Here is a 13,500-nt window from a genome sequence, read left to right as displayed (position 1 = left end):
GTTTTGTTTTAAAAGGAACCAAAAGCTGGGTGTTGGTGGCTCAAGCCTTTAGTCCCAGCACTCGAGAGGCAGAGGCAGGTGGATCTCTGTGAGTTTGAGACCAGCCTTTTCTACAAGAGCTAGTTCCAGGACAGCCTCCAAAGTCTCAGGGAAACCCTGTCTCGAAAAACCAAGAAAGAAAGAAAGAGAGAGAGAGAGAGAGAGAAAGAAAGAAAAAAAGGAACCAAAAAACCTTCACCATCCTTAGTCCATAAAATCGAAACTTCTCTGAAATCCAAATGTTTTATTTTTCTGACTAAAAACCATTCTTTAGGAAACATTTAATTATGGGAGCTGGAGAGATGGCTCAAAGGTTAAGAGCACTGGCTGTTCTTCCAGAGGTTCTGAGTTCAATTCCCAGAAACCATGTGGTGGCTCACAACCATCTGTAATGAGATCTGGTGCTCTCTTCTGGTGTGCAAGCATACATGCAGGCAGAACACTGCATATACAATAAATAAATTAAAAAAAAAAAAAAAAGAGCACTGGCTACTCTTCCAGAGGTCCTGAGTTCAATTCCCAGCAACAACATGGTGGTTCACAACCATCTGTTATGCGGTCTGGTTACCTCTCCTGAGGTGCAGGCATACATGTGGGCAGAATACTGTATACATAATAAATAAGTAAGCAAAATTAAAAACAAAAATATTTCTTTTCATTTGTTGGTGGGTGTTGGTCTCACGTGCTACAGTGTGAGTGAGGAGGTCAGAGGTCTAGTTGTGGGAGTCTTCTTCCGTCACGTGGGCTTCAGGGATTGAATTTAAGTAGTCAGTTTGGCAGCAAGTGCCTTTACCTGCTGAGTCATCTGTGTACTGTGTTTTGGCCTTTTTAAAAAACATTAAATTATTTATTTATTCTGGGTGGGGGTGGAAACACACGTGCTATAGCATGGATGTGGAGATCAAAGGACAACTTGAGGGTGTTGGTTCTCTTTTTCCAACAGGTGTGTCCCAGGAATCAAACTTGGGCCGTTAAGCTTAGTGGAAAGCAACTTTATTCATTTAACAACTTCACAAGCTAAATTTTTTTGTTGTTGTCTATTTGTTTCCTTGTGTTTTCATTGTTTGCCTTTTTGTTTTGTTTTATTTTATTTTGGAGACAGGGCTTCTCTGTGGCTTTGGAGGCTGTCCTGGAACTAGCTCTTGTAGACCAGGCTGGTCTTGAACTCACAGAGATCCACCTGCCTCTGCCTCCCAAGTGGCTTGAGCCACCAATGCCCAGCTGTCATTTTGCTTTTTAATTATTTTTTTACTTAGAAATTTTATTTTATATTTATATGAGAACTTTGCCTGCATGCATGTTTGGTGCACCATGTACATGTCTGGTGCCCACAACCATCAGAAAACAGTGTCAGATGCTCTTGGACTGGAGTCACAGGCGGTTGGGAACTTCCATGTGTCTGCAGGGAACTGGACCTGGGTCCTCTGGAAGAGCAGCCAGTGACTCTGTTAAACTATCTCTCCAGCCCGTTGTTTTGTTGTTACTGTTGTTTTGCTTTTTGGTTTTTCAAGACAGGGTTTCTCTGTATTACAGCTCTGGCTGTCAAGTAACTGACTTTTTAGACCAGGCTGGCCTCGAACTCACAGAGATCTGCCTGTCTCTGCCTCCCGAGTGCTGGGATTAAAGGTGTGCACCACCACTACTCAGCCAACCCCTGTTGTTTGGGCTTCTGAGACAAATCTTAGCCCAGGCTCTCTCCCTCATTGAACTTGCAATTCTCTTGCCTCAGCCTCCAGATTCATGACCACGTATGGCCAAATTTATTTATTTAACTGCCTCCCAATATTTTATGAGACAGAGTCTTTATTTTTTACTTTTTAAAATATATGCAACTTTTTATTTTATATTCACTGGTGTTTTTCTTGCATGTATAAGACCTGGAACTGGAGTTAAAGTGTGAGCCGCCATGTAGGTGCTGGGCATTGAACCCAGGTCCTCTGGAAGAGCAGCCAGTGCTCTTAACGGCTGAGCTATCTCTCTAGCCCCTAAGAAATGGTCTCATGTACTCCAAACAGGTCTCTCTAACTTGATGTGTAACCTAGGAGGGTGGCCTTGAACTTCTGGTCTCCTGTTTCAACCTCTCAAGAGTCAGGGCTACCACTCACTTTATGTAGAGCTGTCAATCAAATCCAGGGTTTCATGTATGCCAGGGAAGCACTCTACCAACTGAGCTACATGACCAGACCCTAAATTACTTTTTTTATTTCATGTGTGTGGGTGTGTGCACATGTGCACACATGTATGTGAAGGCCAGGGGTCCACTTGACATGTCCTCAATCACGCTGCAACATATCACGATTTTAATAAATTAAGAACTTTACTATAAACTGATATTAAATGAATGGGTTTGATTTTTCCCTTCTCTTCCAACAATTCAAAACAGTGTCCAAGGAAGCTACTTATTTTGATGCTTATCATCTAATATGTTTGTTTATTTGTTCCTTAAATTAGTCCCATCATTTCACACTCACACTGCTTACAAAAAACACAGGAACAATTGCAGTCAACTTGACAGCAGGCCAGCTGGGTGACTCACATCCTGTCCATTTGTAAAGTCTGGCTCTCCATCGATGGTCATCAGCACTGTGAAGAACTTGTCCCTGCAGAGAGCATCCAAGGCTAAGTCCTCTCTCATTTGAGAAGAGAGACAGTTCCTCCCAAGTGCAGGGGAGGCTGGCCTTCTTGACACTCATGTACTCAGCACACCACACAGACTCCACCGCCAGAAAGGCAGTGGAAAATTCCCGTCCTTACTTCACTTTTTTATTTGTTTGTTTTTGTTTTTTGAGACAGGGTTTCTCTGTATAGCCCTGGCTGTCTGTCCTGGAACTCCTTAGACCAGGCTGGCCTCAAACTCAGAGATCCGGCTACCTCTGACTTCTGCATGCTCTGCATGCTGGGATTAAGGGTGTGCACCACCATCATCCAGTTAACAAAACATATATTAAGAGCTAGGATGTAGCTAGGTGTGGTGGCACACACCTTTCGTTCCAGTACTTGGGAGGCAGAGGCAGGTGGATGTCTGTGAGTTTGAGGCCAGCCTGATCCATAGAGCAAGTTCTAGGATAGCCAGGGCTACACAGAGAAACCCTGTCTTGAAAAACAAAAAGAAAGAGAGAGGGAGGGGGGGACTGAAGAGGTAGTTCAGTGGTTAAGGCTGATTGTAGCTCTTCCAGAGGACCTGAGTTCAGTTCCCAGCACCCATATTGGGTGACACACAACTAACAACTACCTGTCACTCTAGCTCCAGAGGATCCAGCATCCTCTTTGGGTCTCTGAGGGCACCTGAGACATACATATGTGATAGATAGATGGGTAGATAGGTAGGTAGATGATGGATGGATGGATAGACAGCCAGACAAACAGACAGAGGATGTATGAAAAGATAGACACAGATAAATTTGAAAGAGTTATTTTAAAAATAAAGTCAGAGCACTAAAGACTCAGTCATTTCTTTTTCTTTTTCTTTTTTTTCATTTTGAGGCATTCATGCAGCTCAAGCTGCCCTTCCCCTTCCTGTGTAGCTAAGAATATCCTTGTGTTTCTTATCCTCCTCTCCATCACCCCTCAAGCACTGGAATAGGTGAGGATCAAACCCATGGCCTCCTGAATGCTAGACAAGCACTATGCTAACTGAGCTATATCCCCAACCCAGCTGAGTAATTTGTGTGTGTACACATACTGCAGCACGAATGTAGAGGTCAGAGGACAACTTATGGGAGTAGATTTTCTCCTTCTATCATGTGAGTCCCAGGAACTGAACTCAGGTAATCAGGGTTGACAGCAAGTACCATTACCCGATGAGCCATCATCCTGATCCTGCATCTGTATTTAAACCAGCCACTATATATATCAAATGGTAAGTGATTATTATCTTTATTAATCTCGGCTATAGTCTGAAGGAAGAGGGTTCGTAGAGTACATGGCTAACATGTGAAGCCCTGAGTTCCATCTCCAGCATCACAAATGGGGAGGATGGTTCTACTTACTTGAACAACACACTTACAGTAGCAATTGTTTCTGGGTATTTATGTTGTCTTTAGTGCTAGGTACTAGACCCTGAACTCAACACTGAACCCCAACCGCAGGTCCTAAAGTATTGGAACTTAAACTTCCAAACTCTGTGTTTATAACTATTATGCTCTCCAGCAAAATGATTCTTCCCTTAGGAAGCACGCAGGTTTGTCAGTAATACAGAAACAGGCGCCAGGGATCAGATGGCTCAGTTGGTAAAGTGCTGGCTGTACAAGAATGAGGACCTGAGTTCAAGCCTCACAACTCACATAAAAATAGGCCTGTAATCCCAGTGCTAGGAAAACGAGACAAGAAGTTCCCTGGGGCTTGCTTACAGCCAGGATTGCCTACCTGGCAAACTCCAGGCTTAGCAAGCAAAAACCTGTCTCAGATAAAAAGAAAAAAATAGGTGGATGGCTCCTGAGTCCTCATGGAGGGACACACACACACACACACACACACACACACACACACACACACACACACACACACACGTATGGCTGTGCACCATAGGCATGTAGTGCTTGCAGAGACCAGAAGGGGCATTGGATCCCCTGGAACTGGAGTTACAGTCATCTTGGAGCCCCTAAGTAAGTGGTAGGAATTGAACCTGGCTCCTCTGAAAGAGCAGCTAGTGCTTTTAACTGGTGAGCCATAGCTCTAGCATGATACTTAGGAGTGTAAGGCCAGCCTTGGCTACACAGCAAGTTCAAGGCCAAGCTTGACTCTATGGGGCTCTGTCTCAAACAAACAAGCTAGCTAACTAACAGCAAAACTCTTTGTTTTGTCTTGTGGCTCTGAAAAAGAAACCCAAGATCCTGACCATGGTTGGTAAGAGCTCTACCACTTAGGAATGTTCTTACACTTTGGAGGCCGATACTGGTGTACTTTGTGAGTTCAAGACCAGCCTGGGCTAGAGAGTTCTTTTTTTTTTTTTTTTTTTTTTTTTTTGGTTTTACGAGACAGGGTTTCTCTGTATTGTTTTGGAGGCTGTCAGTCCAGCCCGGCCTCGAACTCACAGAGATCCACCTGCCTCTGCCTCCTGAGTGCTGGGATTAAAGGCGTGCGCCACCACCGCCCGGCTAGAGAGTTCTTGATACCTTGCCTCAACAAACAGAATAAAATATGATTGCAACAAAATTGTAGTGTATTGAGGAATGAGCATACTTTTCATAGAAAGAACCAGACAGTATGTATGGTATGGCCTTCAGTTCATAGAGATCCACATGTCTGCCTTCTGAGTGATGAGGGTGAAGATTGCACCACCAGGCCAGCCAGGGATACACAGAGAAAACCTGTCTTGAAAAACTATACACATACAAAAAAAATACTTTAGTCATTTGTTAATAACTGTCCAGGGAGCTACCATAGGCCCCTCTTGCGCATGCTTGGGATACAGCAGAGAATGAACCAAAACTCCTGCCCTCCTGAGCCTCACATTTTCTTAGAGGAAGATGGGGTTTCCATAAGTGAGTACCCACTAGCATGAACATCTATTATTCATAGGGGATAAAAAAAGGATTTTTCCATATAACCTCCTGCCCTTGAATTCTTGAATGCATGTAGCCTGAGCCTCCCACATGCTGGGGTTACAGGCGTGTGGCCCTTGAAAGCTAAGTCTATTTTGAAGGAGAAAGCGAAGTGGGGGTGCCTGGCCTACTGGTAGAACTGGATCTACCCCAACGCCAATAAAAACACTGCTCTGCCAGCTGCTGGCAAATAACAAAGGAAAGACCAACGGAACAGAATGGGGAGCTTGAGAGAGCCTGTGTGCCTGTGTTCGGGAAGTTAGTATGTGATAGATGTGACAAGCCATCAAGCCCTGGAGAGATGTGTCTCAGGTCGTGACAGAAATAATTCACCACAGGAAGAAGAAAGGTGGGTCTCTCTACTTGAAACTTTGAAAGGTTTAAAGGCTCAAATGTGAAAATTAAAACTATATAGTACGAGAAAATAGAGAATGGACACGAAATGGTTCAGTGGGTAAAGGTACAATCTGGCCACTCAGGGCAAAGAAATAACGGACTCCTAAGGTCGTCCTTGGACCTCCACCCTCAATGCACATGAGAGTGTACTTGCAGACACACGCACTCACACACACAAATATAATTTAAGAAAATGAGGCTGGGCATGGTGGTACATGTCTTTAATCCCAGCACTCTGGAAACAGAAGCAAGTGGATTTCTGTGAGTTCAAGGCCAGTCTTACTACCTCAGAAGTATGAGGCTAGACTGAGTTTCATGAGACCCTACCTCAGAATAAAAACAGAAACAAATAGAAATAAATCCAATTTTGGTTATAAGTGGGAGAGAACAAAAGTATGATTTAGGGCTGGGTGTAGTAGTTCATGCCTGTAATCACGGCTCTCTAGAGCCAAAGAGGAAGGACTGCCTCAAGTTCACGGCTGACCTGGACTGAGAAGGAAGGCCTTGTCTAGAGCAGAAGAGCAGAGTCTAGAGATAGAAAGGAGGCTGCACCATCAGGAGCAGTGTCTGAGTCATCAGGCTAACACACTGTGACAGCATACTCTGATTTGCTTTCTGTTGCTGCGGTAAACACCACAACCAAAAACAATTTGGGGAGTGAAAGGCTTATTTCATCTTACAACCAACCCCCGGGTTAGTCCTTCACTGAGGAAGTCAGGGCAGGAACTTGGAGGCAGGAACGAAAGCAAAGTTCATGGAGGAGTGCGTCTGTGCTTCCTCCTCCTTCTCCTCCTCTCTCTGGTTTTTCGAGACAGGGTTTCTCTGAATTGTTTTGGAGGCTGTCCTGGAACTAGCTCGGTAGACCAGGCTGCTCGAACTCACAGAGATCCGCCTGCCTCTGTCTCCCGAGTGCTGGGATTAAAGGCGTGTGCCACCACCAGTTCTCACCTGCTATATGTGGGTCCTGGAGAGTACTCTGGCCCTCCACAGGTGTGCCCACACACATCATACACAACAATAATAATAGTGAAAGGGTAATATAATAGTAAAGTAATAGTAATAGTAAGAAGACTAAGGATCAGAATAGAGATTTCTTTCCTGTCTTTATTACCATACAATGCCAACTCACAACACTGCTACACATCTTATATACAAATGACAAAGCAAGACAAATAAAAACATGAAGAAAACAAAAGATAAATAAAATAATAAAATACTTTTTATAAAAAAACAAGAAAAGAAAAGCAAAACAATCAGAGTTGTTTTTGACATTTTTCTCTGAAAAGCTAATTTATTCCAGTTCCCCTATTTTGAGCAGACGGAGAACTTGGACAAATCTCCATGTTATCCTGGGCCTCTAATGGGAAATGACTGTCAAGGAGATGAAACAGTCAGCTTGGTAAGGAAACCCTTACCGTAGGCTAGTTATGTAGTGAGTTCCAGGTGAGCCAGGGTAAGACTCTGACACCAAAAAAACAAACAAAACAGACGAAATTATTATATAAAGGAAATGGTCCAAAGGAAACAAATTCTCACCACTCAAGTCTTCCTGAAGTGAGTCCGCCTGACTGGCAGCAGTGAACCAGGGTACTTGGGAAACCTTTCTGCCTACCAAGTAAGGACAGACCGCAAAGATGGACAGACCTTCTTAATCACATAAGCCTTTTGGGGTCTATTTTTTCCAGGTGAACCAGAGGTTTGAGCTGCTCTGCAAAATTCCTCATGTCATCAGAGACCATGTCCTGCCCAGCTGGTGCAACAACACTTAATTCCACAAGATAGGAGAGAGACAGGGCCTCTGTGCTGTCTGTGTTCCCTGGGACCAAGATTCGGAAAATCTTGTACACCACAATCTTCATGATGCCCTTCCGGAACAAGTGTCCTTTGGCTACAAACTCATGGTCCATGCGGAAGCCCATTTCCATCAAGAAGTCTGTGAGGTTCTCAGATGTGGCAATGTCCACACAGTTGCGAACCAAGGCGTGACGGTTCTTGTCTCCCATTTCTGGCTGTCCCAGGTAACGCAGGTGCCAGGGTGCCCCTGCCCTGTCCATGGAGCGCCGGGCCCTTAGAACAAATGGACTGGCCTGCTGGCCCTTAAGAAGGAATACCATCTCGTGATCAAGGAAGGTCTCAGGCTCCATGTTGTCACACAAACCACGAAGGCGATGGATGAGACTTTCCAAACTGTGATCTAAAACACTTCCTGAGAAGGTAAAAAGACAATGAGTCCCAGTTTTCACTAAGGGTTACTAGCAAAAGATAAACACACACCAATAAACAATAGTTCTATGCATTGCTTCATATGAATAATCCATGGGATTCCACTGGTTCTCTCCCTCTGTTATGTGGGTCTCATAGATTGCACTCAGACTGCCAGGCTTCCCAGCCAGTGCCCTGTGGTGGTTGGAGTGAGAATGCCCCCACAGGCTCTTATATCTGAGGTTTAGACCCCAGTCAATGGAGTGCTTAGGGAAAGATTAGGAGGCAGGTCCTTGCTGGGAGGAGGTGCGTTACCAGGAGTGGGTTTTCGAAAGCACACACCAGCCCAGCGTCTTGCTCTCTGCCAGTGGATCACGCTGCAGTTCTCAGCTATTGCTCCAGCACCTACCTGCCCCCTTGCTCCCATGCTCCCCACCATAATGATCTCATCTGAAACTGTAAGTAAGCCTGCGACAATAAATGCTTCCTTTTGTAAGTGTTGCCTTGGTCATGGTGTTACAACAGAACAGTAACTAAGACATAACCACCTTACAAATAAAAAATTAAGGTCTTGTGAACCCACCGCCAGTTTTCTTTCTTTTTCCAGATGGGTTTCTCTGTGGCTTTGGAGGCTGTCCTGGAACTCGCTCTTGTAGAACAGGCTGGTCTCAAACTCACAGAGAACCGCCTGCCTCTGCCTATCATAGTTTTCTTTTTTTATTATGTGATTTTTTGTTTGTTTGTTTGTTTTTGAAACAAGGTTTCTCTGTACAGACCTGGCTATCCTGGAACTTGCTCTGTAGACCAGGCTGGCCTTGAACTTGGGGATTCAACTGTGTCTTCTGCTTCTAGAGAGCTGGGATTAAAGGAGAACAAAACATGCCTGTCTTCTTGTTTTTGTTTGTTTGTGAGACAAGGTTTCTCTGTATTGTTTTGGAGGCTGTCCTGGAACTCGCTCTGTAGACCAGGCTCTTCTTGTTCTTTTTTTTTTTTTGGTTTTTCGAGACAGGGTTTCTCTGTATTGTTTTGAAGTCTGTCCTGGAACTCACTCTGTAGACCAGGCTGGCCTGGAACTCACAGAGATCCACCTGCCTCTGCCTCCCGAGTGCTGGGATTAAAGGCGTGAGCCACCAACGCCCGGCGCTCTTCTTGTTCTTAAGTATAATTATATGGAGAGAAAAATGTGAATTTGTTCCATAAGTAGAATTTCATTTGCTGGAAATAAATAGTTGTAGCTGGCTGTCCATCAATGGCAGAGCATGTGCTTGGAACGAAAGGCCTTGGGTTTGGTCACCAGAACCAAAAGGGAAGAGGGGAGGCTGTGAGGTTGGGGTCGTAGCTTAGTGGCAAGTAACAACAAAACAGTATTATTTTTATTAGCCAGACATGATGACACTCAGGAAACTGAGGCAGTAGAACTGTTCAAGATTCAGGGGCTAGAAAAATAGCTTAGTGGTTCAGAACCTGTACTGCTCTTGCAGAGGACCAGAGCTCAGTTCCCAGAACCGACATCAGGCAGCTCCCAACTGTCTGTAACTCCAGGTCCAGGGGATCCACTGCCTTCTTCTGGCCTCAACATAGACATGATGCACATAAACCTAAACAGGCAAACACACAAATAAATAAAAAATATTTGCCACATCGGAGGCAGAAGAATCTCTGTGAGTTAGAGGATAGCCTGGTCTACATAGTGAGTTCTAGGACAGCCAGGACTACACAAAGAAACTGTCTCAAAAACCATAAATAAGTAAACAAATAAATAGAAAGATGAAGGACAACTGCCCAAGGACAAAAATTAAATGCTTATTCAGTAACACTTTAAAGGGACCAGTGAGATGGCTCAGTGGGTAGAGGCGGTTACTGTCAAGCCTGATGATCTGAGTTCAATCCTCAATACCCACCTAAGAAAGGGAAAACACCAACTCTCACATGTCCCCTGACCTCTACAGGTGTGTTGTGGCATGCACAAGTCTCCTCCCAAACAAATAAAATGCAATAGAAAAATCTAATTAAAGAGAGCTGAAATAGTTCATCAGGTAAAGATACTTCCTACCAAGCCTAAGGACTAGAAAACTGCAACAGCACCTGTATAAATGTGCATATATACACATACACACAAATTAAAAAAAAATATATATATATCCTAAATCTGTCCACTAAATGTATCGTGTGATCTCCTAAAAAAGTCAGCATTCTCTTTGGGTCTTGTTTTATTATTGGGCCTTTATCTCTGTCTTCTGGGCTTTAGGGCAGAGCTAATAAAAATTAAAAACAAAACAGAACAAAAAACATTTTACGAGTCGTTGCAAGACCAAGTAAAGCTGAGCATGAGGGTGCTGTCTCTGAGCTCAGCGCTCAGGAGGAAAAAGCAGGAGGATCTCTGTGAGCTCAATGCCAGCCAGGCTTACATAGAGAGTTCCAGGCTAACCAGGGACATAAAGTGAGACCCTGTCTTCAAAACTAAAATCAAACAAGCAAGCGAACAAACCACTCCCTAAGAGTCAAGTAAGGAGATACAACGCTTGAGATACTCAGTACAGAGTAGAGATTTGGAAACAGGCACTTAGCAGGGCCTGGTAGCCCAGGTTTGTAATTCTAGCTACTAAAGAGTCCAGGGCTATCTGAGACCCTGTTTCCACAAACAAAACAAAACAAAAACATGTAAATGCTGTCATAGGACATAATTCTGTCAAGGATATAATGCCAAGTAAAAGAAACTGGTCACAGCAGTGGTGGCTCACGCCTTTAGTCCCAGCACTCCAGAGGCAGAGGCAGGCGGATCTCTGTGTGTTCGAGACCAGCCTGGTCTACAAGAGAAAATGCCAGGATAGGCTCCAAAGCCATAGAGAAACCCTGTCTCAGAAAACAAAAACAAACAAAAAGAAACTGGTCACAAACCACATAGGAAACAAGGCGGGGAGGTGATCAGTAAATGCTGGGCGAGAGGGAGAAAGAGTAATGAATACCAAGTTTCCATTTTCCAAGATGAAAGAAAATGAAGCAGGTGGTGGTGGTGGTGGTGGTGGTGGTGGTGGTGGTGGTGGTGGTGCACACCTTTAATCCCAGCACTTGGGAGGCAGAGGCAGAGGGATCTGTGAGTTTGAGGCCAACCTGGTCTACAGAGTGAGTTCCAAAACAGCCAAGGCTACAGAAAAACCCTGTCTTGAAAAAACAAAACAAAGGAAAAAAAAAAAAGGCAATCATTGTGGTGTGTATTTGTAACCCAGGTACCTGAGGCCAGACTGGTCTGTGTGGTGAATTTTTGGCTCACTTACCCTGCAGGAGATACTCCATCATGTTAATGGTGCCCCCAGTGACTGGCATCATGGTGACTGGCGGGGCTTCCATGGCGACAGAACTGGAAACAGATCGTCCAATCAGGTCAGCACGTCGTAGACCTGGAAGAGTCACCCTTGTTCGTACGCTGGAGTGGTTAGTAGTGTGGCACCGGCACTGAAATCAAGACTCATTCGTTCAGAACCCTGAACATCTGTTTACACAGCCAGTTCCATGCACGGTGGCACAGAAACAAGAGTTCTGGCCACGGAGATAGGGCGTAACCCTCTAATCTCAAATACTGAACCCTCTAATTTTCCTCTGTAATCTTGAAGCAGCTGTGCAACCTCTTGTTCTGGAATTTACTCTTTTTAAGTAAAACTGGGGGCAGTTAACCGCCCAGCTTCCCTCCCCCAGCTGCGTGGCTCACACGAAACAACCAACATACAACTAGATTCAAAAAAGGTACAGTCACCTTGGGTTACACTGAGGCCCCGTTTCCAAATATATAAAAGCTGGCAACACTCGGGAGCAGATTTGGGAAGACGGCTGCAAGTTCGAGGCCAGGCTGGTCTACACAGCAAGTTCCGGCCAACCAGAGAATCACTGGGAGACCGTCTAAAAAACCCAAAACAAAAGATCCGAAAGCGACCTAAGGACCCTTCATTCTGCGGGGGACGCCAAGGGGACTCGGGGAGGGGCGCCAGGGTACACGAGGGGGTCCGACTAGAACAGGGTTCGGCCTTTCTGAAAATCTCTTTCCAAACGAGCCAGGCGGGAAGAGAGCTTAAAGTGACTGCACTGGTCCTGCCAGCGCCGGGATCCGGGGCACGTGTGCACTTACACTAGCACCACGCCTCCGCGCACGCTGCAGCTCCCCGCGAAGCTGGAATTAAATCCACGCTTGCACACTCGCAATCGGCACCCAACAAATGCCAAAATCCCGCCAGAGAAGATCCAGTCAAACCGCCCAACAGACTGCCTTCCGCACTTCCGGCAGGAAGCTGATGGACAGGAAACCTAGCCACTGAAGCACCGAGCAGTTATGGGTGCCGAGAGGGCCAGGAAGGCTCCTGCCTCCTGGCACCGGCGGGCAAGAGCGCATGTGCAAATGCAGTGCTGCGTTCTGATGGGGTCCTGTTCTAGAGTAGCGCACTGGAAGATAACTGCAGGGCTTTACGTCATATGGCAGCTCTAGGATAAGTTGGTACTCTCCTGCACAGCTTCGACGACCTGCAGGTCTTAATCAGATCTCTCGAAACTGATTGGATACTATATTCAAATTTTGAACTCAGCCACTGGGGGGAGCGACGAGGGAAAGATTCGCATTCAAAAAGGGGAGTATAGCCGGGCGTTGGTGGCTCACGCCTTTAATCCCAGCACTCGGGAGGCAGAGTCAGGGGGATCTTTGTAAGTTCGAGACCAGCCTGGACTACCAAGCGAGTTCCAGGACAGCCTCCAAAGCCACAGAGAAACCCTGTCTCGAAAAACCAAAAAAAAAAAAAAAAAAAAAAAAGGGGGGAGTATGTTTAAATCCAACACACTCTATGAGATATCTGAAGGTGACAAAGGTATGATGCGCTCTCCAATTGAGCATAGCTTATGCCTTTATGGACCTCAGTACTAACACTTAATATTTTGAGTGTTGGGGCCTGGAGAGATGGCTCAGTGGTTAAGAGCACTAAGTGTTCTTTCAGAGGACCTCAGTTCGATTTCCCAGCATCCACATGGCAGCTAACAACTAACTGTCTGTAACTCCAAGATCTGACATCCTCACATACATGCAAACAAAATGCCAATGTACATAAAATAAGAATACATTATTTTTTTTAATGTATTGAGTGTTTTCAAAGGTTTGGAGAAATAGCTTAGTGCTAGAGCCTTCCCTGGCCTGTGCAAGATCGTAAATTTAGTACAACAGCAAACTTGTTTAATTTCCGATACATACCTTAACTTTAAATGCAGGGAACCATGCCGGGCGTTGGTGGCTCACGCCTTTAATCCCAGCACTCCGGTGACAGAGGCAGGCAGATCTCTGTGAGTT

At 45.2% G+C, this 13,500-nt stretch overlaps 1 protein-coding gene across 4 annotated transcripts; it reads right to left on the bottom strand.

Annotated features, from left to right (window-relative positions):
- Positions 1–7,064: 7,064 nt before the first annotated feature.
- Positions 7,065–12,491, bottom strand: Med18 (mediator complex subunit 18). 4 transcript variants are annotated; one of them, XM_013120144.3, is made up of 3 exons: positions 12,301–12,491; positions 11,456–11,633; positions 7,065–8,184 (listed from the first exon to the last, which is right to left on the bottom strand). In XM_013120144.3, exons 2-3 carry the CDS (start codon positions 11,526–11,528, stop codon positions 7,631–7,633), a joined length of 627 nt encoding a protein of 208 aa, XP_012975598.1. In that variant the 5' UTR covers positions 11,529–11,633; positions 12,301–12,491; the 3' UTR covers positions 7,065–7,630. The 4 variants fall into 4 exon arrangements, with proteins under 4 accessions (XP_012975598.1, XP_012975597.1, XP_040612377.1 ...); XM_013120143.3 differs by having other exon boundaries at positions 11,456–11,578; positions 12,301–12,489; XM_040756443.1 differs by lacking the exon at positions 12,301–12,491 and adding an exon at positions 11,932–12,292.
- Positions 12,492–13,500: the final 1,009 nt, after the last annotated feature.

The sequence above is a fragment of the Mesocricetus auratus genome, unplaced genomic scaffold (assembly GCF_017639785.1).
Source record: "Mesocricetus auratus isolate SY011 unplaced genomic scaffold, BCM_Maur_2.0 Super-Scaffold_100014, whole genome shotgun sequence".
NCBI lineage: Eukaryota > Metazoa > Chordata > Mammalia > Rodentia > Cricetidae > Mesocricetus > Mesocricetus auratus.
This window is presented reverse-complemented; position numbering and strand designations above follow the sequence as displayed.

Excerpts from the sequence above, each read along its gene's own strand:
- Med18 (XM_013120144.3), bottom strand. The coding sequence starts at position 11,528 with ATGGAAGCCCCGCCAGTCACCATGATGCCAGTCACTGGGGGCACCATT. Across the intron at positions 8,185-11,455 it reads GATGGAGTATCTCCTGCAGG|GAAGTGTTTTAGATCACAGT; the intron begins GTAAGTGAGCCA and ends TTACCTTCTCAG.